The sequence below is a fragment of the Brienomyrus brachyistius genome, chromosome 12 (assembly GCF_023856365.1).
Source record: "Brienomyrus brachyistius isolate T26 chromosome 12, BBRACH_0.4, whole genome shotgun sequence".
NCBI classification, from domain to species: Eukaryota; Metazoa; Chordata; class Actinopteri; order Osteoglossiformes; family Mormyridae; genus Brienomyrus; species Brienomyrus brachyistius.
In genome coordinates, this window is record NC_064544.1 from 4,507,036 (window position 1) to 4,534,282 (window position 27,247).

Consider the following 27,247-nt stretch of genomic DNA (forward strand, 5'->3'; position numbering starts at 1 on the left):
TTCACAGAAGAGCCTGCATTACAAACTGAGTGTCGAGAAGCGTGTTGTAAAGGAACCACACAGATCAAAGCGACGTCTTATTGCCTTTAATGTATGAGAGATGGATTGACTGCGTGTACAGACACGAGAGAACCCAACTGTCACTGGTGGCAAATGATCGGTTTCGGGAGGGAAACACATTATGAGCGTAGATCAAGCAGAGGTTCACTTTCACTGCAACTCAACACGCATCACGCTGTCAACAAACGGGCGATTAGAGGGAGTGTTTGCGCTCACCTTCCCTGGGTTCTGCTGTCTGACATTCCTCCATCAGTACGCCTCAGAGAAACTGGGTCTCATCTAGGACGATGATTCTCCAAACAGCTGGGAGGCAACTCAAAAGCAGGTGACAGGGCTGTTTTTGTTGGGTTGAGTGTGTGGTTATGAGAGAACTTTTCCAGATATTTTAGTGTTTTAAGAGTTTATGAAGGCATTATGCTACTGTTACCGTCCTATTTACAATTACCCCATTTCTTTGTGAAATATTTTTGGTTCAGAATGAAACGTCATGACTTGATCGTGACTTAATTACCAAGGAAAATGTCGGCCATGAGGATAAACCGGTTGAGAACCACTGATCTAGAACGTTCTTCTGAACAAGCTGGTTGAATAGCATGGGGTAATGGTGGCGTGGTCTGAGATCTTTGTTTCTCTTCGCATTGCAGGCAGTCACGGGCCGGCGTTTCGCAGACAAGGACTTCTGTGGCAGCCTGGGAAACGGCATCCTGCTCTGCGAGTGAGTCTGGGCCGGCGTTTCGCTTGGGGAGACCCTTCCAGGGGACAGTGTCATCTTTCTGGAGCTTTAGAACTCATGCTAACGTGGTCTGGTCGCTCTAGGCTGAGAAATGTGCCCGTGTCAACAGTAAGGCCGCTTCGGAAGTTGACAGTTTGAAGGAGATTTCGCCACAACAGCAGATTCACTTTGGATGTCCTTCAGTAATCGATTTTTTTCTCGTATTCCTAAAAACGCAGCAGTAAAGGTGGCTTGGTGGCTCAGTGGGTAGCGCTGTTGCCTTGTACCTTTAAGTTGTGAATCTTGCCCCTCACTTGGTATGTAGTTCAGTTTCTGGTTATTTTTATATAGCCCCTTTCACAAGGCGCCTTGCATGCTTGTGCTGTGATACTTTCCTGAATCATTTATATAGAATACTTCAAAAACCGGGAAAAGGGGAAGACAGCAGCGACAGCAGCCATCGTTCACATATTCGCCCCGTGCTGAGTTGGATTCCTCCTAGTGTGATGAGTTATTAAATTATTAAGTGCAATGCACTAGTGTGTCGTCTGGGGTGTTCCTCAGCCTTATGTCCTCAGCCTTATGTCTGCTGTTTCCTGATATGGGCTCTAGACCCATCCTCAACTCTACGCCCGATAAATCACATGCCAGATTGGGTTAGGACTCTGTGCCTGTGATAAGATGGTTGCTGGTTCAAATCCCACAGCTGGCTGAGTGATTTTGCCTTCGTGTCCCTTAGCAAAGGCCTTAAGCCAGGGATTGTCTCAGACAGAAAATGTATTTCACTCCTTTTCAATGCCTCTGCTGAATTATTAGTAATATAAAAAAAAGGAAGATGGATGCTTGTAAAGATTGGGATGACTGCTTAGCTCTCTTAGTGAGCGTTATGGATGCTGCACCAAGGAGGTGTTCCCCACCAGTCAAAGGTGAAAGGCCCAAACTCCGTCCTTAGTGTTGCCTGTGGGGTCGTAAGACCTGGGGGTGGCAGGGGAGCCGTGTACCCCCACCAATCTAAGTTGGCTTCATTCATCCCCGTAAAAAACAAACCTTTACATTCAAAGTATTGAATTGTGCCCCCCACCAATATCAAACTCCCTTCTGCGCTTGTTTGACTGGTTGTCCTTCATGCAGCAGCTGAACTTAGCGCCAGTTTTCTAGACCTTCCACTGATTTGCCAGAATTAATTTCTCAAGGATTTGGCAGCGGAGGCTGTCTTGGGGTTTGTCCGTCTGTTTCTTGTAAAATGCCGCATCGAATGATGAGCCTAAGCGTGGGAGCCGTGGTGAGTCTCGTTCGCTGCATGAAGCTCTCCATACACCAAGGCCACAAGGACCCTAGATGTGCTTCACAAAGCTGCTGCTGAAAGGATCATTATAGACGACAGCTTAGCGGTCTCTGCAGATGACAGCTGGACTCTTAACCAGTCACTGTCCTTCAACTGTTTCCAAATAGTCTCTTCTCGCAATGTTCTGAGCCGTCATGATCCTCTGTCTTCCACAACCACATCCTCCGTACTGAGACATGGGTCGCCCGGAGCCTATCCCAGAATGCATTGGGCACGAGGCAGGGGAACACCCTGTACGGGATGCCGGTTCATCACAGGGCTCATAGTCAACAACTACAGGGAATTTACAAACTCCAACCCTCCGAGGGACAAAATACGAATAAAACATGCAGGCTCTGCCTGCAGAGCACAGGGTGGGTCCCAAACTCTCTGAGGCACTGACCTTCCCGCCTTGGTCAAAACACATGCCATACAAAGCATGCGAGAAGTTCCTTCCTGTGTGTTCACCTCGTCAGCAATCTCAGCAGTCACCCTGTCCTTTTCCCCGCCTCTCTGGGCTCCCATTTCTGTGCCCCGTTTAACTGGCCTCCCTCTGGCCCAGCCTGGGCTTCCCCATGTATGAGACAGATCCTGTCTCTCCCTGAAACGACGGTAGGGAGTTGGAATGGCAGACGTGCGCTCTCTGCCGCAGCGAGCGGCCCGGTCTCGCTCACGTCGCTCACGGGAAGGAGGAGAAGCCAGACTTTTCCTCTGGAACTTCAGATAATTTTCTTAAAAGCTCTGTTTAGTTGTGGGTTCATTCAAAAATAAGTATTTTTAAGTAGTTTATAGAAGGTAAACGTGATGTTTTGGATATTGGTGAAAAGTGGTAACTTTGAATTCGGTTCAGTTTAATTTATTGTTATATGGTGTCTTTCATAACACAGTTGCCCCAAGGCGCTTTACAGGAGTGTGGGGCTGTACATTATTAGTGCATAAAGATGAAATGGTTTGTGATACAGGCAAAATAAGGCAGCGCTGTGCACTCCCGAGTCTCCTGAAGTTCCTCCCTGACGACGGTCAGATCCACGGACTCGTTCACAGGCCAAGTCACCAACCAGACCCCAAATGCCGATTCTGTTCCCGGCGCGGTTTTCATACCCGCTCGCGCTGATGGAGACACACCCCAACCCGCCCCAGCTTGTCCCCGCCGCCCTTGGGTGACGATCCGAGTTCATACTTGACAAAAATACCACGTTAAGCTTTTAATTGCATTTGCCTGAAATGACACATTACGCATAACAAACACAAAATGAGACATTCAAATATTGGCCTTTTGGTGCATGCAGTAAATGACAGGCGACATGTAGGAGCTGTTACCTTCTGTGCTGTCACTGTGAGTGTTGCATGTGATTTTTGCACGGATTGTTGTTGCTGCCATGTGATGGGTTGGCATCCTGTTCACGCCGCTGCCTCAGACACACACTCATCCCCTCTCACCATGTGTTGACCAAACCTTTATGGAAGATCAGTTGACGCGCGGCGCACGTCCATATTCGCGTCGTTTCGGAAACGGCAACGTGAGAATCCTTGAGGATCGAAGCTGGGTCTTGCTCTGGAGGCGTCGTCGTCCTGGTGGACGTGCCGTCCGTCTTCAGGGACGGGCGAGGTCCTCTGCAGCCCTTAGCGGGTGCGCCCGTGCGAGCCGCTGGGCCCGATTCACTCACTTCCTCTGATTGAATGCCATGAATCTTTGAAACAGCTCATGGCGTGTTAATTTCGGTAATCGTGCTTCATAACTCCCCTATGGGCTGTTTCCCAAAAATAAAAAGGGCTTCCTGAAATGCATTCCAAGGTCTGTTTCCATGCAAGCGATCTAGAAGTTTCTGTAAAGAACCACGACCCGGATGTGATCTCACAAATCAGAAATGTGCCAAACGTATCTGCAAGTCATGCCCGCCTCCCTGGACGATGCGCATGCTCCTCCCTGTTTCCGTGGCTACTTCGAGGCGTGTGCGATGATGGCATCCCGGTGAAATTGGACCAGGCTGTCCCGCCCACCTCCTTGTCAAACATACCATTTTTTGGTTCTTGTGTTCTTCGGTGTGTCGTCAGTTGGCATGTTGCTTTATTACGCCTCATAATTACAAACTGCTGTATTTTGTTTCATTCGATTAGTCTCGTTTGTCAGGACAGAAAAGCTGAGACGATTTAATTGGGTTGAATGTAACCGTGGTGATTTCCCAGAGCCGTCCGGAGCTGAGGGAGAGCAGATACCAAGCAGTGTCAACTCGCTGGGAGAGGATTTTCATTCTGATCCAAGGAAGCCGTTGAGATGTGATTCTCACTGGAGCATTCCTGTCTGTTGTGGGCGAAATCTCTGCATCCGTGTTTCTCTGGATCAATCTAGTGCTGATTTCAATCTCTTACTAATGGATGGGAGCGTACTGAGCAGCGGTGTTTAACAGCACTCAAACCATGCATTAGCATGGGGCCCTCAAGGGCCCTCTGCTGGCCACAAATAGTCACTACACTAATTATTAAATAAATGCCTTCCTTATTTAAGAGACGCTAGCCAGCTAGCTACAATCTTCTGGCTCTATTCGCTAGCTGTTTCATTTGAAACCATGGGGGTGGTAGTGGGGGGACAGTTTGAGTGGAGCCCCTGAGACGCTAGACCTGTCCCTGGGCGTAATGGTGACGCCATGAATTACGTTTCCAGGATATGAAACGTTCACATAAAAGCAGGGCTCTGCGGGAAGCTCGGGAGCCTTGGCCTTTCTGTTTCAGTTGCCTCGTGTTTTTTTTTTGTCCAAGGGATAATTCAGTGCTTTTTCCCACAGATATCCCCCCACCCCCGCCCCCAGCATCACTCGTTAGCAGCGCTCATTAGCGTATCAGCAGCTCCGCACCGCGCCGAGAGAAACAGGAGACACGCTGTGCTTTCAGGAGTTCGGCCCGTGCCCCTCTCTCCCGGCACAGAAAAAAAAGTTGTCTCCAGGTTTCCGTTCAGGAAATCCTCCCCCCTCCCAGCCCCCTCCCAACCCCCCTGATTTAAGCCTTGGAACTGGACGTTGTGGGAAGGAAACGCAAAAAAAAAAAAAAACACATAAACACGTGAAGGGCAGTGCCCGCTCGGGGTTATGGTGGTTCAGACAGCGCCAGGTCCTGCCAGCCTGAGACCCCCGCTCTCCCCACAGACTGCTGAACGCCATCAAGCCCGGCCTGGTGAAAAAGATCAACCGGCTTCCCACGCCGATCGCGGGACTGGTGAGTGTCCCAATCCACGCTTTCCACTCTTCTGTCTGTCCTGTTCTACTTGTGAACCCTGTGGTGTTTTTCCCATAATGTGTATTATACGCTTTACTGTCCTCATGAGGATTGGTTTACTGCTGCGTGTTTGTACCCTTGGCCACCAGAGGGCCAGTAATTTCCCCTTTCATGTACTAATTATTGTGAATTTACGATTTCCATGAAATAGAGTTCCCTCGGTGTGTTGTATCAGACGGTGACAGATGCCTCTTTTTCTGCTGTTTAGCAGAGTCCATTTCGGTCCTGGGGGGGCAGATTTATGGAGTGAGTGTCCAGTTTGCCCCTCCTGCCACTGGTGTCGCGTCCTTTTCATGGGAGTCCTTCAGAGTCTCCAGGGTCATTTCGGTCCATCCTTTATCGATTCTTCAAAGGACCGGCGCTGCGCTGATGTTATCAGAGAGGACAGTGGAGTGTTGACTGTTATTACAGTAAACTCATCCAGGTTACGTAACTCAGTTGGTCACATATTTGTATTTTATATGGTTTCATATCTCAGTGATCTTGTTATAAGCAGGTTTTGCCACAAAGTGCTTTATTGTGAAAGTCAGAAAAATGCAAACAGAAAGTTCACTGAGCCAAATCGGAAAATCAATTATGAGAAAATGTTTCGTTGAAGCGATCGTGGTCTTGCGATCGTGGTCTTGCGATCTGGCTAGGAGTCACCGTAATTTGCTGAGAAATTAATTACTAGTAAATTTGTTTTAATTTCCTGCTGGAATGGGTGTCTGGGGGACCCTGTGTATGTCAGGATTAGTACATTGAGGGACTCACAAATCCATATGCTACTTACACTTCCAGTCATAATATATATATATATATACATACTGTATGTATATATTCCTCAGCTAATATATTTGGGTTTACTTTTGGTCAGCCGACAACCCAATCAAGGGTAATTAATGGCTCATTTATAACGAAAGAATTTAGTGATCAGTGGTCTTTGTTGACGCACACAGCACACAACGAAGTGTGTCCTCTGCATCCAACTCATATGTGACAGTGTGACATAGCAGGGGGCAGCTAATTCAGCGCCCGGGGGGCACCGGGGCGGTACCTTGCTCAGGGCACCTCAGTGGTGTCTCGCTGGTCGGGGATTCGACCTGCAGTCTTTCAATTACAATTGCGCTTCCCTAACCATTAAGCCACCACTGCCCGCACAAGGCAGTATATCCTTTGGCACCTGAGGCTTGGAATTGCCAGCCCCCGCTCTGTGTGTTTCTTTTTTTGCGGAGGGTGGGGGGTGCTCCTCACCTGGCTGTGCTGAGTCAGACCCGGAGGTCCCAGGGTCGCTGCCCGAGCAGTTCGCACACCGTCCCCTCTGTGACGCGTCTCCCAGAGCCCGAGTTCCGCATTCCAGCATGTCCGGCCACCCCGCCCGGTGTTCAGAACACTGCTTCCTGCACACGCCCCCCCCCGCCCCCCCTCACTGCCCTCCGCCGTGTCGTAATGGTTTATGTAAGTGTTGGCGAGCCGCCTTGTCGATCTCAACGGGCCCCTGTTTTCTTAGAGGGAGTTCGACACGCCCCGCATCCTGAGATTGTCACGCCGCTTTAAGGCCCCTTGAGGCGCACAGAAGCAGAGGTGAATTAACGTGTTAAGGGGCCCCTGGGCTGTTTGGGCTGTCAGAGCCCCCCCCTGCTGTTTTCTACTGTAGACTGAAGATGGTCAAGAAGGGGAAGATGGTGCCGCAGGTGGTAGTGCTATCGTTCAGCAACCGGCAGGTTGCAGGTTCGAGCCCTGATTCCTCCTGACCCCATCAGCAAGACACTGAACCCCACATTGCCGCCTTGCATGGCAGCCTCTGCCACCGGTGTGTAAATGAGTGTGTGGATGGGTGAATGTGAGGCATGAAATGTAAAGCGCTTTGAGTACTTGTAGGAGTAGAAAAGCGCTATATAAATGCAGTCCATTTCCCATTTACTCAGGTAGGGGGGACGGCCACAATAAAGAGTTCTCCACTACAGGTATCTCGATGGAAAAATGAAGAAAAAAAAAATGTTGGGGGGGGGGGGGGGGGGTGGAATCGGTCTAGAAGTAAAAATACATGATAAATCACATTTTGTTTTCCAATATGGGACGAGTGGCAACTTCGCAAAGTGGCAAACAAGGTTTAAAATTCAGAACAAGGTTGGTTGAGGCCCATTTTAGTGGAGGCCCCTGGGCTTCAGCCTGGGTAACCCCATGCTTTAAAGCGCCCACAGCACAAAGCATGGCACACCTCCCCCTACTTCTTCGGGGGGGGTTCATAAATCTTTGTAGCCCTGTTTGTTTGCAATTAAATCAGAGATATATGCTCCTAGTCCACGATTCGACGGTTATTTTTGTGTAAGCTGGTCTCGATCCATTTTTCTATTTGGACTCGTGCACCATCTTCTCATGCACCTGGTTCCTGGAGGGTGTCGGGGCGGTAAGGTGCAGCAATTCCAGGGAGTCTGCGATGGCATGGCGCCTCCCTGGTATGGTGCCTCCCTGGTGTAGCTCATTCGCTAATCAGAGTTAGCCGCCCAGGTGAGTGGAGATAGTCGCATGACTGCAGGAGCAATAAATGCATCTCTGGAAGTTTTGAAGTCCTAAAGCCCCCCCCGCTGTCGGTATAACACGTTGATAAAAAAAAGTACCTGTTACCTCACTTTGTGGGCTAGCAACAGTCACGCCCCCCCCCCCTTTGCCTGGGGGGGGTAGGGTCCCAATAGTCTGGCTGCCTGAGGTGACCTCAGGCCTTAATGCGAGGAGTCACCTGGGGAATAGAGTCACGCAGATCGGCACGCAGACAGGAAGCCAGGGAAGGGTACTTAATACCTGCAAATGAGTGTAACAATGGCTGTGGCAGGAAGACTGTAACACCTTTGTGCTTGTTCAGGTCCCCAGAGGGACTGGGCCAGGCTTCTGAGAAGCCAGAGAGACAGGGAAAGAGAATGTGGGTCAGGTTGCAGGGACTCCAAAGGCAGCTGGATACCTGGAGGAGGACGCCATGTTTCCAGCAGTTTCTGCAGAGTGGTAGAGCGCTGGTTCGCTCTGGGCCGCGTCTGACTCGAGGGGCATTGTGAGTGTCACCCCACCTCCCCCCCCCGTGTCTGTTTGTTCAGGACAACCTGGCTGTCTTCCTGCGGGGCTGTGAAGAGTTTGGGCTAAAGGGGTCGCAGCTTTTCGACGCTGGGGACCTGCAGGACTCCACACACACCCACGTCAGGTAAGTGATCCGGCATGCGCATGTACATGCACACACACACAGACCGAAACACTCGTGCATACACAGAGACACACACACACAAACCGAAACACTCGTGCATACACAGAGGCACACACACACAAACCGAAACACTCGTGCATACACAGAGGCACACACACACAAACCGAAACACTCGTGCATACACAGAGGCACACACACACAAACCGAAACACTCGTGCATACACAGAGGCACACACACACAAACCGAAACACTCGTGCATACACAGAGACACACACACACAAACCGAAACACTCGTGCATACACAGAGACACACACACACAAACCGAAACACTCGTGCATACACAGAGACACACACACACAAACCGAAACACTCGTGCATACACAGAGGCACACACACACAAACCGAAACACTCGTGCATACACAGAGACACACACACACAAACCGAAACACTCGTGCATACACAGAGACACACACACACAAACCGAAACACTCGTGCATACACAGAGACACACACACACAAACCGAAACACTCGTGCATACACAGAGGCACACACACACAAACCGAAACACTCGTGCATACACAGAGACACACACGCGCAAACATACCCAGAGACACACAGGCACACACACACACACACACACACACACACACACACACACACGTTCCCCAATCACTATCATGTGGGTGTCTGTCATGCATACGCTTCATAGCACTTGTACTGTAAGTCAGACTAAAGTGTTTTCTAAACAATGGAAAATTTATGACAGGTTTTATTTTGATTGAGGGGGGAGGGGGGAGTCCATTATGTTGCTATAAATGTATGTTAACAGGCCGGTCCATTCACTTGTGATTTTTTTTTATGAATGATGAGTTGGGGTGCTATCAGAATGTCCTCGTTCCACAATGTCAGTCATGTGACCCAAAGCTCAGAGCAAGAGTGAACCCCCCCCCCCCCAGTTTTGTCGGACCCTGCAGCCTGGAGCTGGCTTGAGAGGTAGACGCACCGGTTCTGGGCTCTGACAAGCCGGTCTCTCCACCACAGCGCATCCACCCCCCTCCCCCTCTGTGAACGTCACAGCACCGAAACTTAAAGCTACTTTCCAGCTGCTTTGCTGTCTACATCACCCTCCATCCACCAGAGGGAAAGTACCAGCTTATTACTGACCCAATGCAGTCCATGGGCTTTTAATTTAGGCTTTAAATAAGTATAAATCCCTTTAATTTCCAAGATGACAGAGTGCCGTGAAGTGCTCTCACTGTATCTAGAACATTCTTCCACTTGGATTAAAAACAGGGTTCTGGGATTTTATTGCGGCGACCCCGGGCCCAGCTGCCGAGATTGTGCCGCGTTCCCGCCAAAACCTGCCAGCGGAAGGTCACTAAGACCTGGGGGAGAGTGAGCAGGGTCAGGCCCGAGACACAGATCATGGCACTTGTGTTGTTGGAAACCGTCTCCAAGACGAGCGTCACGCCAGAGAGTGACAGCAAGGATTGAGGGGATGATATCAGAACGAGTGACCTAATATCGCGAGGAATCCGCCAGGGTTCTGGACGCGGACGCGGGAGCCCGTGCCGGTCGCTGGCTGAGCGCCTCTGGCCATTACCGCCTTCCCCAGTCGCCAGTTGGGCCTTCGGCGCCTTCAGAAGGTGGCTAAACTGTTTGCAGTGGTGTCTGTGCAGTGCACATCACACTGCAGCAGCCGCCACATGCCGCTCGCATGTTTACTGCAGCATGGCGGACGCGCCCTCTGATGGGAAGACGGCGGAGGCAGCATCGGTCTGTTCGCTGATACTCTGTGGCCGCCCGGCCTCACTGCCTTTCTCCGGATCAGGTTACTGCAGTCACTGCGTGTCATGTGACATAAACAACAGACTCCTCATGCACGGTGACGACTCAGCATATGGATATGAATTAGATCGGTTTAGCTGGTGGTGGGTGACTGAGGGAGTTGGTTTGAGTCCCAGAACGGGGGCAGACTCTGCTTTGGTGAAACACTCTCGCCATAAATACAGACATAATGATGGTGTATGTGCGTGGGGACCGTTGATTAATGTATCAATTAGCAGCCTGTGATATGCTAATTAAAGTTCAATGAGCTGACAGCTGCTGATTGGCCTCGCAGCAGTAGCCCTGTTTGGGGGGGGCGGACTCTGCCTTCCCGCTGCTCTGATACTCCAGTCCTCAGCAGGACCGCAGCACCAGACTGACGCGTTTCGATTACGTGAGCATCCCTCACGCAAGGCACGCCCCCCTCTCCGGGGTTCCGGAAAGCTCTGTGCCGTGTGCCTTTGACGGGTAACGCTGTTTGCCTCCCTCTGTTTTCTCCAGGGACTCCGACTGCAGCAAGAAGCTGAAGAATGTAAGTAGCGACTCTCCCTTTTTCTATCTTCACCTCTCCCTCCCTCTCTACCTCTCTCTCTCTCGTCTGTGTGCCGTTTCACTGCAGTCCTCTCCTTCCTCTGTCAGCCTGGACTGCAGTTACACTGCTCAAGCTTCTGCAGTCACATGTGCAGCGTGCTTAAGCTTATGGAGTTACAGGTCAGGATACAGAGATGCAGGTACCGGGGGTTGGGGGAGGGGGAGGAACTTCGGTTGCTGTTATAGTGGCAGCCCCAAGCATCCATTGAGCAGGCATTTCCCCGGCTTCCTTGGTGCCCCTGAGTGACACAGTTGCTTTTTGTAAACACATTATGCTAGGAGGCTGGGATGTGGTGCTACAGCTATTATCAAAATGTGTGTGTGTGTGGGGGGGGAATAATCACATAGACAGTTAAAGTTTCCGAAGCTGTCAAGTACAACAGGGATCCCCTGAAGCTGTCGAGTACAGCAGGGATCCCCCTGAGGCTGTCGGGTACAGCAGGGATCCCCCTGAGGCTGTCGGGTACAGCAGGGATCCCCCTGAGGCTGCCGGGTACAGCAGGGATCCCCCTGAGGCTGCCGGGTACAGCAGGGATCCCCCTGAGGCTGTCGGGTACAGCAGGGATCCCCCTGAGGCTGTCTGGTAAAGCAGGGATCCCCCTGAGGCTGTCGGGAACAGCAGGGATCCCCCTGAGGCTGTCGGGTACAGCAGGGATCCCCCTGAGGCTGTCGGGTACAGGCCCTATTTTTTAATGTATCCAGACAGCCTTTTAAATGTCAGACTTAGGAGGTCTTAGGAAGTGTCTTATCTAATGTGATGCCGGGAGTCAGCCCTCTAAACATGTTAAAACAGAGCAGCGTGATGTTATCAGCACTTTTGGTGAGATGTGCCTTTGATCTCCATTGCATGTTTGGTCTGCAGAAGGGTTCATTTTTCTGGGAAATATGCCGGTTCTGCTAGGTCATGCAGACGCTTGTGAGTGTGTAGGGGTGGCGTGAAGGACCATGTCTGTGCAGAATGGTGCTGGGTGGCCCAAATCTCAGCGGAGGCTGATCATCTGCTTTTTGATCTCAGGTTCTAATCACCATATACTGGCTGGGGAGAGCTGCCAACAGCTTCACGTCGTACAGTGGACCCACGCTGGACCTGAAGGAGTTCGAAGGGCTGCTTTCTCAGATGAGAAAGGTATGGTCCGTCAGGGGGCACCATTTAGGGCCAGGTCAGGAACTCTGGGTCAATGATGGGAAACATGTAGGGATGCTGTGTCAATGATCAGAAGGTCACTGATTCAAAACCAGAGGTTGGAGGAGCGATTTCACCACTGGGATGTTGAGCTTGGCCCTTAAGCCATTATTGCTCATTTCTCAAAATATATGTCACTTTTGTAAAAGAGTATAAATAAATAGTGTAATATGGTAGGCGTCTTTCTCTAAATCTGAAGGGGAAGACCCAACACTATGGTTTTGACTCATTTTTGTGGGTTAAACGTTGCATGATACACAACCCTTCTGCAGTAGGTCATACGAAGTACATCAAGCTCAGGGAAAAGTTGCCAAATATTTATCGGCTCCCAAACTAACAAGTGAACCACCCCTCTACCCTCAGGTAGCATCGGGTCTTAACAATGCGCTAAGAGTAAGTCCTCTCCTGGCAGCTCTGGCATCATCCTCAAGTGTGTACATCACAGCAGGGTTTTTATCGGCACGGGGGGGTTGGGGGTGGGTACCAGGCATCAGGTTATGTTTGCTATGGCTCTCCTTGCACAATAAAAATAAGGACATGCGAGACGTCCGACAAGAGGAACGTTGGGCGGCTGGATATGCGTTGGCGAGTTAGCCGTTCAGTCAGTCCCTGGTCCAAGCAGACAGTTATGTCGTGTTTCAAACTGGCTTCCCGGGTGACGTCCGTATCAAGGTTGAGTTTCAGTACCGTTAGAGGAATTCCTGCATTGCAAGGAACTGTCAAAAGCTGTCGTTTTTGTTCTGGACCATTGGACTCATCATCAGATGCTTCCCTATACTCTGTCCTTTGGGGTCGGTCACTGTGTGGAATGACTGGACCAGGAGCTTCCTCAAGCTGTCAAAACCTCTCTCCGTAGGAGGGAGGCACTTACATTCCCTGTCCAGAGAGAGGGAGGACATGCCGTTGTTAATCGCTCGCTCAAGCAAGAGGGAAATTAGAATCTAGCAGACCCCTGCATTGTCCTGTTTCAGTCTCTGCGGGTTCAGGCCCTATTGACTCGCCGATCGGGGCGAATGCGATGAACCGTACGCACCAGAGGTTCTCTGCAGTCCGGCCGGCTGTTCAAGGTGCCATTGTCAGTGTTGTCGACACGCTGCTGCTCCCCAGCCCAGGGACGTGGCGTGACCATGTTCTGTCTGTGCACCAGGAGGCCGAGGACACTGACAGCTCCACTCGCAGTGTTCGCGACAGCGGCTACATCGACTGCTGGGACTCGGAGCGCAGCGACTCGCTCTCACCCCCGCGGCACGGCCGCGACGACTCCTTCGACAGCCTGGACTCCTTCGGCTCCCGCTCGCAGCAGACGCCCTCCCCCGACGTGGTGTTCCGCGGCAGCAGTGATGGTGGGTACCAGCCCCCAGGGGATGGGAGGGTTAGGGGACCTTTGTCCTGTATAGATCTACCGCAATAAGCATCCAGATCAGCAAATGTGGTCGACCTTGTTTTTCAAGTCGGGGATGAAAGGTCAGCCCATGTGATCGGGTTCACTGGGCGCTGTGGGACGCTGGGGACACGTTAGCAGTTTATCTGTGGACCTTACAGTAGCTTAAGCTGGTCTGACTGCTTATTCTCATACCTCAGGCAGTATAACTATCATGGCTGTTAATACCTGGGTGTCAGTCTGACTTTTATGGGCATCTCTGCACGTTTTTCTCTAAGGCTGTGAATCAAAACTGTCAAAACATCCGTAGCCCTTGCAAAGACATGAATTTCTGCTTTAATTTGTCCTGTACATTTTGACACATGAATTTGCCCTGCTGCAATATTGCTAGTTTTAGCTTGAATGTTTCCGTCCGTCTCTCTTTCGGCGACGTGTACAAGTGTGTCTCCGTCATTCAGGCAGTCAGGGTATCTCTGTCAGCGGCTCCCCAAGCGGGGAAACATCACTAGCGTCTCGGTCTTGATACGAGTGCTGCTGCGTGCGGAGGCCTGTCTGGGAGCATGAATTAGGTAACTGGAAAATAAGGCCTCATCCCCTTATCCCTCGTCCGAGGCTCCAGAAGGCAGTGGGGGGGTTTTGTTTAGCCTGGGCAGGTGAGGTGGCCCCTCTTGTACTGGCAGTTTTAGGGCTGTGGGGCTGCGATCTGAGGCGGAAGTGATTTTATTGTGGCGTTCTGCTTCAGCTGACGTGAAAGGAAAAGCAGGCGCCGGATTTTAGGGTTTTTGATGTAGCGGCCTTCTGGAGATGGGGGCAGGAAGCTGGGAGATGGGAGATCTTTGTAAGGGCTGTACTTACGGCGCTGTGATGTCACTGGCAGGGCTGTGGAAAACATCAAGTGCCGGGCTGCACTCCGACCGGACTGTGTTTTGACCCGGTCGCCGTCTGCGGGTCCTTCAGACGACCAGAACTCTCTCTCCCGCCCATCAGAGCGGCAGCTGGGCTCTGCCTGCTGCCTGTCATAATTGGACTGGCCTCGGATTCTTCTTCAGGCTGTTTACTGGCGGTACTGGAAAATGAACAGCGATGGTTTTAATGGTACCATGACGCTGTATTGGAGAAGCAGATGGGAGATGGATGGATGGATGGATGGATTGATTTAATGGTCTGCCTGAGAGGCAGGGAGATCCCAGCTAACACGGCTGCTGCTGGGAGTCTCAGCCAACAGGATTTTATCCTACTTTGCCGGAAACTCGAGGTCTTTCCCCTGTGCACATGCAGCAATTACGTAAATAACCTTTTTTAAGCGATTGGTGCTGAATGAATAATTAGTGAAGGGCTGAGTGGCACGCTAAACGGGGACACTGAGGTCTGGGAGCCCACCACAGGAGACATAAACCGTTTCTCTAAGCGGTTTGGGTCGAGAGCCAGTGGGAGTCCGGCTTCTCGTTTGGTTGGTGTTTTTTTATTTTGTACATTTGGTTTTTTTTCTGTGGCTTATCGGAAGTGCCGAGGAAGCGAGCTGCTTCCCAGGAAAGCTCTTAACGCAGGGGAGCAGTTTATAAGAGCACTGTGGCACTGGTGTCTAAACGCCATGAGGGGGAGAGATGTCTGCAGAGAGGGTGCATGTGAGCGAAACAGGGTTTTGAAAAAGCATGCAGGTCCGACCTCCTGAGGAATGCGAAGAGCGAGATGTTTCCTTTCATGTTTCCCACTGACACCGAGGGTTTGGATTCCACTAATTCAGACCCGTGTTCGTTTTTTTTCCTCTCTAGAGAGGGAATCTTTTTTTTTTAAACCAAATGTGGTAATAACCTGACTGCAGGGCATCGTTTTGAAGCCGTGTGGTAGTTGATGGCTGATGTTGTAAGAATCCAGATCGGGGGAATCTGGTCCTGTCATCAGGGGAAGGACACCCCCCAGAGCTGTAATGTGTGGATCAGTTCCAGGGTCCCAGAATGGGAGGGGAGGGTCACCACTTTTTCCCAGCATGCACAGCACTCTCAATCCAGCCAATTACACTGCGAATGAAGAGCCCGTTATTGCTATTTACCCGAAATATGGCCGCTGACTTTGGCGTCCTCTGAGATGCCTGTTTCTGTGGTCGCTGCTCCCAGTCAGCTATGGAATTTACTCTAACAAGCCATAATTACTATGGGAGAAAACCGGGTCTTTCATATTGGTGGGTCTTGCTCGCTGTAATTTGATCACCAGATTGGGGAGGCTGTGGACTGACCAGGTCTAAAAATGAAACACTACCAGTCTTCTGAACTCTTCAGGTGAGCTACAATGTCCCCCTTTCATCTCTGTGGGATGTCAGTCTCATCGCGGGTCTCGCAGAGTAACTCAAACCAGAGAGTCTCGACACACTCGCTTTCGGATGCAGTGCCCCACCTTGTGGACGGATCCTGAATTGCCATTCAGTCAGCTCAAGGTGTGATGTGCAAATATTAACCGTGACATATTTTACCAGTTTTTTTTTTTTTTTTTTTTTTTTTTTAATAGTCGCTGGTAGGTGCTATCCGCAGTTCTGGGTTTGTAGTCAGTATTACGTGCTGGGAGAGCCCAGTGGAACATCCTTAGTGAGCAGGACATAAATTCTTCTCTTGGTGCTAACATCTGCTTAACACCTCGCCATGGAATTCGCGCAGAGTTAGGGAAATATGAAATTATGTAGAGCAAGAGATAATGAAATGGGAGAAAAACATAACATCTACATGGTAAAAGCGTAGTGAGCGAGGGGGACTTTCCCCCTGCAGTCTGCTTGTTTGGGGTCAGGGCTTTAGCTCTGAGGTGTCTTTGTCTTACCGCTACTTGTAGAATAAACCTGAGACGTAAATGTGACTTGATGTGATGCTTTTACTGTTACTTCACTTCAGTCATGGCTGAAGCTCTGCCCATTACTGGAATAAAGGGCAGCAGAGCAGAGAAGGGCAGTAAGCAAAGGGTTGAAGGTTAAAGGTGATTTTTCCGGAGGCCCACACACTGTGGCAGTAGTGAGCCATGTAGCTCTGTGTGTGTGTATGCTGTTTGCCAGGGCCATGTCTGTCCCCCTGCTCAGGGCCATAACTCCCCCTTCCGCCCCCCCTCCATGTACCAGGCCGGGGCAGCGACTCGGAGGGCGACGTCCCCCAGAGGAAGCAGCCAGACATGCGGAGGGATGACATGCTGGCCCGCCGGCTGTCCTGTACTGAGCTGCGCACTGTGATGCCCTTCAACCAGTACCTGCCCAACAAGAGCAACCAGGGCGGCTATGTGCTCAGCGGCGCCCCCCACAGGCGGCCCAAGGCAGACGAGTGTCGGAGGAGCTGGAGTACCGCCACCTCTCCCGTCACAGCGGAAAGGCCCTTCAGGTAGGCACCAGCAAACCGGCGCACGTTATACAAGCCGCACTGATGTGGTCAGGCAGGTATGTCATGCATGTGGAGCAGGTGCTGATTTGTCGGAGCATGTGAGCCACGCGGCTTGAGTTCTGGGTGTTTCTGTTTGTGGATCATCGGGGCGTAAATGCCTGTGATGCCTGGCTGACAGGAATTCGGGGGCGCAGCAGGCCCCCGGTACCAGGGATCAGAACTCGCCTTTGTGTGTCTGTGACTTACCTGCACCTTCTACGTGACCCGCATGGCGGTGCTGCCAAGGGGGCGTGTTTACTAAAGCAGACGGCGCTCTGCGTGTTACCTGCTTCAGAAATAGCTTGCTAACACCGGTAGAGATGTGGTCAGATCCCCAATGGTGATCGGCAGAGACCACCAGGACTGACCTGACATGTCATCTTATGTACGGGGATCCCAGGTAATGATGTCATGACCCCGATACTTCATCACTCACATGGTATGACGGGAGAGATCCCATGCAGCTCAGGTCTTGATTCTCTCGTAGATTACGTCGGACATGAGACTCTCATCACAGCATGTTTTACTTGCCAAAGGTCAAACTGACAAATTGGTGTTGTTAAGGGGTTAATTTGACCGACATTTTACCAGTGGGGTGGTAAAGTGCCCTTTGGACTGTGTTATATTACAAACCAAAGATGTGATTCCCAGGCTCAGGAATTAATTAGTGCCTTAAATGGAATTAGCTCATTCATCCCTTATTTCAGTTTTTTCCTGTGTTAATTATAGGCTGTGCAGCTTCATAAGCCGACAGCTGTTTTTATAGACATTTAAACCACGATAAAAAGTAATTTTAAAGACTTCACCGTTATTCGAACTACTGCACCGAATCCAGTTTGCAAACACGTTTTAGTGATTAAGTTTATTTTCTTATTGCGAAGGGAATTCGGCACTAAAGCGCGCCCCTCACCTCCTTTAGGAAAGGCCAGAAACTCTCCTAAATGAATTTTCAGTCGGAAGTTATTACAGAATCCCGGACAGTCAGCGCCGAAGGCTTGAGTTGTTTTTTCCCCTTGTTTTCAGTTGTAACTAAGGATTTCAGGAGTGGGCTCAGCCAAGTCCCTCTCTTATGATTCATGTTAAAACATTAGAAGCCTTTAAATTTCACCCGGTACGCCTTAGAGTGGAAATGCATGCCGGGGGGGATCGTTTTTACTGTGGTGTGTCGCAGGAGGAGCTGAAAGAGAACAGATGTTTTCTTTTATTGTCCGGAGTTAAGATGTCATGTGAATTTCTCCTACTGTACACGGGCGAATGAGATGTGGGAAATGCAGGCCCAGACCAGCGCAGACCTCTACATTAGACTGTTTCTGTGGACGTTTTCTTAAGACTTACACTCTCAAATGCCTTTCTCCGTCTGCTGGCATTATGGCCGGGCAGTGTGTCGTCTCCGGACATCGTCTGACTTGATTTTATAAAAAAAATTTTAAAATTCACCTATTGATCCAGAGCAGAGCTGACACAGCTATGTGTCACGGGTCGTGGGCAGCGATCGCGAGCCGAGCGGCGATCGTGCGGAAGGAGCAGGCAAGCAAGTGGGATACGGGGAAAACGGGGGTTTATTTCCAGGAACAGGACGGGTAACAGGCATTGACTCACAAACATCAGACATCAATGACAGACAAAGCAAACTGGGAAGACCAGGACTTAAATACACGGAACAAGGCAGCAGGAAACAAGACACGACTGGGCAGGATCAGGAAATCACACGTGGGTAATTAGGGGGCGTGGCACACAGGAGGAGCGGACGAGCCGGGCATGACAGAACCCCCCCCCAAAGGCGCGCTACACCGGGCGCGCCCAGGAGGAGGCGAAGGACGGGACGAGACCAGGGAACCAAAACCTGAAAAACAAGAACAGAATCAACGCACGACGGGGAACAGGACCGAAGCACAAAACAAGGCAAGAGACAGAACATAGGACAGGAGCTGACAAAGGGCCGGGAAAGCGGAGAGACAGATTAGAAAGGGAGAAACAGAGGGAACAGGCGGAACAAAAGGACCGGGAGTGAACGGAGGGAACCCAGAGGGAGAAGGAGGAACACGAGGAGCAGAGACGGGAGGAACAAAGGAACGAGGAATGGAGAAAGGAGGAAAGACAGGAGAAGGAGCAAACAAAGGAGGGACCAGGGCAGGAGAGAAGGGAGAGAAGGCGGGGGAACAAAGGGGAGCCCGTGGGAGCCCCAGCGGGCGACGGGCGGCAGCCGGAGGGGCCGCAGGCGGCCGGGAGGCCGGAGCCGGAGGGGACCGAGAAGGGGCAGAGGAGGCAGGGCGAGGGACCCGCGGAGGGGCCAGGGAGGGAGCAGGAGGGAGCACCAGGGAAGGGGACGAGGGAGCTGGAAGGGGCCAGGGCGAAGGCACGGAGGAGGGGGGAGCCGCAGCAGGCGGCGACGTCCGGTGGAGGGCCGGAGGTAGGGGCCCCGCAGGCGACCGAGGAGCCGTCGTCGGGGAACCCCCAGGCGACCGACCAGGACCCGGAGAGGGGAGCGAGGCGGGGCGACGAGGCACCGGAGAGGGACCCGCAGGCGACAGCCGACCCGGAGGGCCAGGACCCGCAGGCGGCAACCGAGCCCCAGCGCAGGCGAGGGAGGGCGAGCCAGGGGGCAGGGCGGGCGGGACCCCAGCCCTGCGTCTGTGTCCCCTCCCTTTACGGGACACAGACATGACCCCAGGTCGGGGTCGAGTTCGCCGGGGCGAGGGAGAAACTGTCACAGGGGGAGAAGGGACAGGAGCGCGGTCAGGAGCTGCAGGTGGCTGCAGTGGGGGCGCCTGCCCGGGAGCTGCAGGTGGCTGCAGTGGGGGCGCCGGCCCGGGAGCTGCAGGTGGCTGCAGTGGGGGCGCCGGCCCGGGAGCTGCAGGTGGCTGCAGTGGGGGCGCCTGGACAGGAACAGGAGCGCGGTCAGGAACAGGAGCGCGGTCAGGAACAGGAGCGCGGTCAGGAACAGGAGCGCGGTCAGGAACAGGAGCTGGCTGCAGTGGGGGCGCCTGCCCGGGAGCTGCAGCAGGTGGCTGCAGTGGGGGCGCCTGCCCGGGAGCTGCAGCAGGCGGCTGCAGAGGGGGTGCCTCTGCAGGAACTGGAGCGCGGTCAGGAACTGGAGCGCGGTCAGGAACTGGAGCGCGGTCAGGAACTGGAGCTGGCTGCAGTGGGGGCGCCTGCCCGGGAGCTGCAGCAGGTGGCTGCAGTGGGGGCGCCTGCCCGGGAGCTGCAGCAGGCGGCTGCAGAGGGGGTGCCTCTGCAGGAACTGGAGCGCGGTCAGGAACTGGAACGCGGTCAGGAACAGGAGCTGGCTGCAGTGGGGGCGCCTGCCCGGGAGCTGCAGCAGGCGGCTGCAGAGGGGGCGCCTGCCCGGGAGCTGCAGCAAGCGGCTGCAGAGGGGGCGCCTCTGCAGGAACTGGAGCGCGGTCAGGAACAGGAGGTGGCTGCAGTGGGGGCGCCTGCCCGGGAGCTGCAGGTGGCTGCAGTGGGGGCGCCTGCCCGGGAGCTGCAGGTTGCTGCAGTGGGGGCGCCTGCCCGGGAGCTGCAGGTTGCTGCAGTGGGGGCGCCTGCCCGGGAGCTGCAGGTTGCTGCAGTGGGGGCGCCTGCCCGGGAGCTGCAGCAGGCAGCGAAGGCGGCTGCGCAGGCGGCGGCTGCGCAGGCGGCGGCAGCGGCGAAGGCGGCTGCGCAGGCGGTGGCTGCGCAGGCGGCGGCAGCGGCGAAGGCGGCTCCGCAGGCAGCGGCGAAGGCGGCAATGGCGGCTGCACGGGAGCGGGGTCCGCCGGCAATGGCGGCTGCAAGGGAGCGGGGTCCGCCGGCAATGGCGGCTGCACGGGAGCGGGGTCCGCCGGCAGCGGCGGCCGCACGGGATAGGGATCCGCAGGCAGCGGCGGCCGCACGGGATAGGGATCCGCAGGCAGCGGCGGCCGCACGGGATAGGGATCCGCAGGCAGCGGCGGCCGCACGGGATAGGGATCCGCAGGCAGCGGCGGCAAGAGCAAAGGGAGCTCCTCAGGCTCGGCTATGGCCTCTAGTCGCGGAGGCGGCTTAGCAGCGCTGAGGGCCTCCGTGTCGTCCTCAAGCTCACCAGCTGGGAAGGAGGCGGGGACGAGAGCGCACGCCCCTAGGACGATCGTCCGGGCGACCGTCCGCTTCTTCCTCCTTCTCCGCGTCACCGTCGGGGGGGTAGGCTGCGCACTGTCCGAGAAAGCGGACCGCGGGAGGATGGTCCCCGGTTCTCGAAGCGCAACCCACCGCTCTTTACGGAGCTCGGCCACCCGCTGGAAGTTATCGCGCACCTCCTCCGCGAGGTGCGCGTCCTTTTCCAGGGACAGCTGGTCCAGGATGTCCCAGCTCCGGCTGATGAGATCCCAGGCCGGGAGATCTTCCCGGATGCCGGGCTGGGCGATCCAAAATAGCAGCTGATCGACGTAACCGCGGTAGTCCTCCACAGTCACGGAAGCTGCTTCTCTTGGGTCTGTCATTCTGTCACGGGTCGTGGGCAGCGATCGCGAGCCGAGCGGCGATCGTGCGGAAGGAGCAGGCAAGCAAGTGGGATACGGGGAAAACGGGGGTTTATTTCCAGGAACAGGACGGGTAACAGGCATTGACTCACAAACATCAGACATCAATGACAGACAAAGCAAACTGGGGAGACCAGGACTTAAATACACGGAACAAGGCAGCAGGAAACAAGACACGACTGGGCAGGATCAGGAAATCACACGTGGGTAATTAGGGGGCGTGGCACACAGGAGGAGCGGACGAGCCGGGCATGACACTATGGCTGCTTATGAAGAGTCCATACGTTTTTTTTTGACTGTAACCAAGAGCCCGTTGCTGTGTTTTCTGAATGCGCTGCAGGACACAGTATCTCATGACCATCGCGAAGCTGGAGTCATGACTACAGAAGAGCAGCACCTGGGTATGGTGTGGCTCAGTGGGTTAGGACCGTGTGCCTGTGATCTCTCAGAAGGTCACAGGTTCAAATCCCAGGGAGTGATGTCACTGTTGGGCCACTGAGCAGGACCGTTAAAAAAATAAATAAATAAATAAGATGTTAGTTGCTTTGGATAAAAGTTTCTGCTTAATCAATAAAAAATAAAGAGCAATGGTGAGCAGGGGGGTCAGTAGGCCTCTCTGGCTGCTCTGCCTGTGCTGAAAGTTACGCCCAGTCTGGCCTGAGTCGTGCCCAACCCATGCTGCCAGTGGTTTCCCAGCCAGGGCTCAGAAGCAGCTATGTGGTTTTCTGGCAGATTTACCGGAGTGTGTGTGTGTGTGTGTGTGTGGGCTGCCAGTAAGACCACAGCTTCCAGTCCCTCACACATAATTGGTCATTTGAGCCACTTGCCTCTCCTGTCTGACGGATCCCGATTTATTGAGATCCTCACAGTTTGCCAAAAGGCTGAGGATTCCTGCGAGTCTGGAGCCGCCGGCGGTCGGAGGACCTGCACAACAGCTAATTTCTTACCCTGGATGACAGGAGACTCGGGCCTGTCCAGCTTGACGTTAAACCATCACACTCCTGTCGCACACTTTCAGGACGACGCAAAGCCCCTCCCTCACTTTCATGCTTTCCAGACTTGTTTTGTCCTCTGGCTCGATTTTTCTATTCACCCCCACCCCCAATTCATGGTTTGCGTTTGCGTGTCTGCACCTGTCTGGAGCCCATCCCAGAAGCTATGGGTGCAAGGAAAAGAGTAACCCAGGACGGGTCCGCCCCCCATCACAGGGCGCACACACACACCATCCCCACCCTGCATAGGACAAATGGATATTGAAGATGAATGAATGAATGAATGAATGAATAATTGAAAATTGGATGGCCGGTTGTACTTTTCTGATCACTGAGATCACTGTTCATGTTTGTTTTAAACTTTTTGTTGTTTTCAAACCAGTGTTTCTCTCAGAACGTGAGTGGGGGGGGGGGGGTCTCCCTGTATGTCTGCTCTCACTCTCTCCTTGGTTTTCCTCCGAAGGGCGAATTCTCCGCTGCCGTTTTTGTGTGTGTTCTGGGTCGGTAGCCGGTCCTGCTAACAACCGCCGGCTGTTCTCTCAGCAGTAGCGCGAGCCTTTCTCGGTCCGCCGAGCCGTCTGTGCTCCAGGTGACGGACGCCGCCGCGATGGCCGCCATCGTTGTGACGAGCCCCCTCACCCCGTCCCCGAGGACCAGCCCAGCTTTGCTGAGGAAGTCCCTCGGAATGACCAGCGGCAGTGGGTCTGATCCCGCCTCCCGTTTGGCGGATCTGGAGAAGGACGACATGTCGACCAGACACCCCGTCAGCTCGACACGCACCACCTCCAGCCCCACCCACTTCCTCCCGGTTCCGTCCGTCAGACACAGCAGAGCCGAAAAGGCCGATGCCGGGGGTGGCAAAACGTGGCAAACAACGTCTTCAGGCGAGGATGATCTGTCCCCAGTGTGAGACTCCAGCCAGCCTCCCCTAAGCATACACCCTACATCTACCATTCATTGTTCATTTGGACTGTGGTTCTCAAACTTTTTCAGCTACCCCCCCCCTTTAGAAGTGGGAAGACTCTCATGCCCCCCCTCCCCATCCCGCATTAACAGTATTTAACTATTATTATTAGGAAAATTTCAAAATCAGTTTATTTTGAAATTTTTTTTTCCTAATAGCATGAAGAAGTTAGTGTTTTTTTTCTTTTCACCCATCAGAAATCTGTTCATATCTTTATTTATGTTGTCTTGTTTGAATTTGACAGTTGTGCTAACATGAAAGTGCCACGTTTGTTTTGTTTTGTTGTACATTCGTTTTGTCCTATGTTTGTTTTGTTTTTATTGTACGTTTGTTTCACTTTGTTTATTTCCTTTGGTTCCTACATGAAACAGACTCATTCAACTTTATTTCCATTCCACATTCACCCTGGATCATGCACGTCCACCCAGTAATTTTTGGACACCCCCCCTGAAGGTGGGGGCACACGGTTCTTGAGAATTATTGCATTGAGAGCCACAGACCAGATGCAGAAGGTGCGGTAAACTCCACCGAGTTCTCACCACATATTTACCATGCTCCCGGCAGGTTTTCACAGAAAGGTCGTTAATAGGTGTTAATATTTCACTGTCCCATGTCCCCACTAGAAAAAAGTCTCTCCTAGACAATCTCAGAGCTGTAAGTCGTAAGCAGCTGAAGTGCTTTATGGGAAATTGTCTCCTCCATGTAAACCCAGCTCCGCAGTGAAATAGCGCAGGTGCTTCATGATGAGCCTTCACTCCAGCTACAGGTTGCTTTTGTTCTGTTATTGGTGCTTCATCTGCACATGGGCCTAGTCTTTTGTTTTATGTTTTAATTGCCTTCGTTTGCACCATTGCCTGTTTGTAGCAGCGATGCTGCCATGGATGTGTCAGCTGTGCATGGATGATGTCATCACACCCGACGTGGCCCATTGCATCTCGGAACGGGAAAGTGGGGGAGGGGGTGAGCTATGTCAGCAGCATGCTTGTTTGGGGGCTGAAGAGGGAGGAGATTTGAAGCCTCCTTTGCCTGAACAACCCCTGAACAAGCGTGTGTGCAGGAACGGGTCTTCGCAAGTAATCTGTAAAATAAAACAGACTTTTTATTTTTCATTTTCATTTGTTTTGGTTTTGTTCGTCTATGTCTGTATAAACGTCTGTATATACAAGAGCCTCGTTTATTAGCTACACCTGCTAGTTAATGCAGACAGGTCACTCCTCCAGACAGTGAATCATATGCTAAACCTCAGTGTGTATACAGCACGCAGACAGGGTGAGGCGCTTCAGCCAAGCGTTAGAGTGGCCAGGACACCTGATCGGAGGGATTCTGAGCACGGTGTGGATGTTGGTACCGAGCATAGTGATTCCATCATCTCAGAAATGACCATCTTCCTGGGTTTTTCCACACCAAGCTCAGTGTCAAGAGTCAGAGGATAGCGGGCAGACTTGCTAAAGCTGACCGGAAGTGCAAACAGAACAGCTCAGTGCAGCAGTGGTGTGCAGAGAGGCAGAGAGACATTTTGGACCAAAATCCCTGTTTCCAACACTCTTCTGAACCTCAAAGGATTTCAGCTTGTTGTGAAAACGAACGCGAGTCGTACCTGGTGCTGGGTAGGTGTACCTAATAAAGTGGGCGCTCAGTGTATGTATGTATGTATATTTGTGTGTGAATGTATATATGTGTGTTTGTGTATATGTGTGTGTGTATATATATGTATATATATATGTATGTATGTATATATGTGTGTGTGTGTGTGTGTGTGTGTGTGTGTGTGTGTGTATATATATATATATATATATATATATATATATATATATGTATATATATATATATATATATGTATATATATATATATATGTGTGTGTGTGTGTGTGTGTATATAGACTATCGTGTATATGTATATGTATATATGTATATATATGTGTATGTATGTAGACTGTCGTGTATATGTGTGTATATATATATGTGGGCTATTGTGTATATGTGTATATATATATATATATATATATATATATATATGTAGACTATCGTGTATATGTGTATATATATATATATATGTAGACTATCGTGTATATGTGTATATATATATATATATATATATGTAGACTGTCGTGTATATGTGTATATATATATATATATATATATGTAGACTGTCGTGTATATGTATGCCTTTATCTTCATCCGCATGACCCTGCAGTGTCGCGATAAACCTGCGCTTTATCGTTCAAAGGAACATCCCATTATGTTTTCTGCTGCTGTCTGTGCCAGTAGCTCTTCTCTGATGTCAGTTCCCGCTGCCGCATGCGGGCTGTGTGCCGGCAGTACAGTCTCTTGTTGATCCCTTTCCCTCGGCAGCATGTGCGATGGCCACACCCTGCCTGTAGTCTGCGTGTAATAGGCCGACAGTAACTAAGGTTCTCTGACTTTGTTGTGGCTCCGGTTAAGACCACAAAGCGCAGAATCTGTTACAGCCGGCCTGGCGAGTCTTTCGTAGCTGCAGTCTGCCTCGTTCAGGCCTCGCTGAGATTCCACATTGGCTTGCTTCTCGTGGGATTTCTCTGCAAGAGTGACATGAAATGAGATATGGCAATGTAGGCTTTTCTAGAAGGTTCTTGTATTGCTTTTCACGTAAAAAAAAAAACCAAGGCTGCTGGTAACTTTCAGCGCACGCCTCTGAGGCAGCTGTCTGCCGTCATCTTAGTCACATGTTGCGTTTCCCCGTTTGCCCCAATACAGAGAAATACGTCCGACACTAATCACTTGTGTATCTGCGTACGTTTGTTTTTCTGCTCGTCCATAGCTTTTATTTTTTTGTTTTGTTTTTATTTCTGTTTTTGTAGATACAGCCAACGAAGTAGTGTGTCAGATGACCCAGAGTAAGTTCCCCTTCCATTTGTCCTGTTCGCTCCTCCCCTGTGCAGGGAGCTGCGCCTTCTGAGCTGAGCTGCATGCATTCGTCTACGCCGTCCATCTCTCACACACTCACATGCGTGTTGGCTATCTGGCCCCGCCCCCAGCACATGATTGGCGGAGCTGGCCGTCTGCACACGCTCACGGCGGCACGCTCACGGCCTCGCTCTGGGATTCACCTGTCCCCGTGCTCCCGGCTTCTCTGACTCTCACATCTCGATGGACACCTTTCGCTTCGCACCTTCGGCTTCTTCCAGGGCAGCCGGTTCTGCTTGAGTCTGTCACCAGTTTGCTGTCTCGCGTTATTGTCTCAACGCTGATCCAGCCCAATCCTGCTCCTGAGGCCTTTCAGCACACCCCCCTCCTCGCTGAATCCCCCTGCACCGCTACATCATGCTTGCTCTTTATCCTGCTGTGCCTTCCCAAGGAATTCTGGGTAAATGTGCAGCATTGCATGTGATTCTTGGAAGCTTGGCTCCAGGACTATCACTGGTCAGTGGCTTGTTTGCGCAGTCTTCTGTCCGACCTCTATTACGCTTGGCTTTGTGGATTCTGGAACATTCTTCCGATTTTATCCCTGAATGTTATTGACATTGCTGTCCAATTGTGATATCCTCCCGAATAACGAGAGGCACTGTATTTAAAGCCCTTATTCAACTGAAATGAGCTACCTGGAGTGTAGATAAGGAACATTTCTGTTGGGCAGTCATGACTTCCAGCTTAAATTAACCCAGCTAACTGAGAAGTCCTGCTACGGGGAACACCACCCAGTAAGGCACTGATCCCTTCTGAAATCCGAAATAAACTAACCTTATGAAATCGTCTGTTTCTTACTGCCATAGCAAGAGGCCTCCAGTATGGAACTCCATTCATGGGGTTGTACTGGTTATCTAACTGGAAAACAGGCCATAACACAGTGTATAGCTTAGTAGAGTAGAGATCTGTAGCCAGAAGGTCATGGGTTCAAATCCCATG

General features: G+C 52.0%; 1 protein-coding gene across 6 annotated transcripts in view; it reads left to right on the forward strand.

The window, feature by feature from the left end:
* LOC125705305 (LIM and calponin homology domains-containing protein 1-like) overlaps nt 1-27,247 on the forward strand; it is a 65,972-nt gene that overhangs the window by 25,757 nt on the left and 12,968 nt on the right. For 4 of the 6 annotated variants that reach the window (XM_048971790.1, XM_048971791.1, XM_048971793.1 and 1 more), the window contains exons 2-9: nt 705-775; nt 5,237-5,306; nt 8,435-8,538; nt 10,871-10,901; nt 11,976-12,086; nt 13,291-13,486; nt 16,622-16,874; nt 26,203-26,238. In XM_048971790.1, the coding sequence (XP_048827747.1) occupies nt 705-775; nt 5,237-5,306; nt 8,435-8,538; nt 10,871-10,901; nt 11,976-12,086; nt 13,291-13,486; nt 16,622-16,874; nt 26,203-26,238 (872 nt within the window). Of the gene's footprint in view, nt 1-704; nt 776-5,236; nt 5,307-8,434; nt 8,539-10,870; nt 10,902-11,975; nt 12,087-13,290; nt 13,487-16,621; nt 16,875-21,492; nt 23,308-26,202; nt 26,239-27,247 lie in introns of those variants that run through there. The other 2 variants (XM_048971792.1, XM_048971795.1) reach the window with 2 other exon arrangements.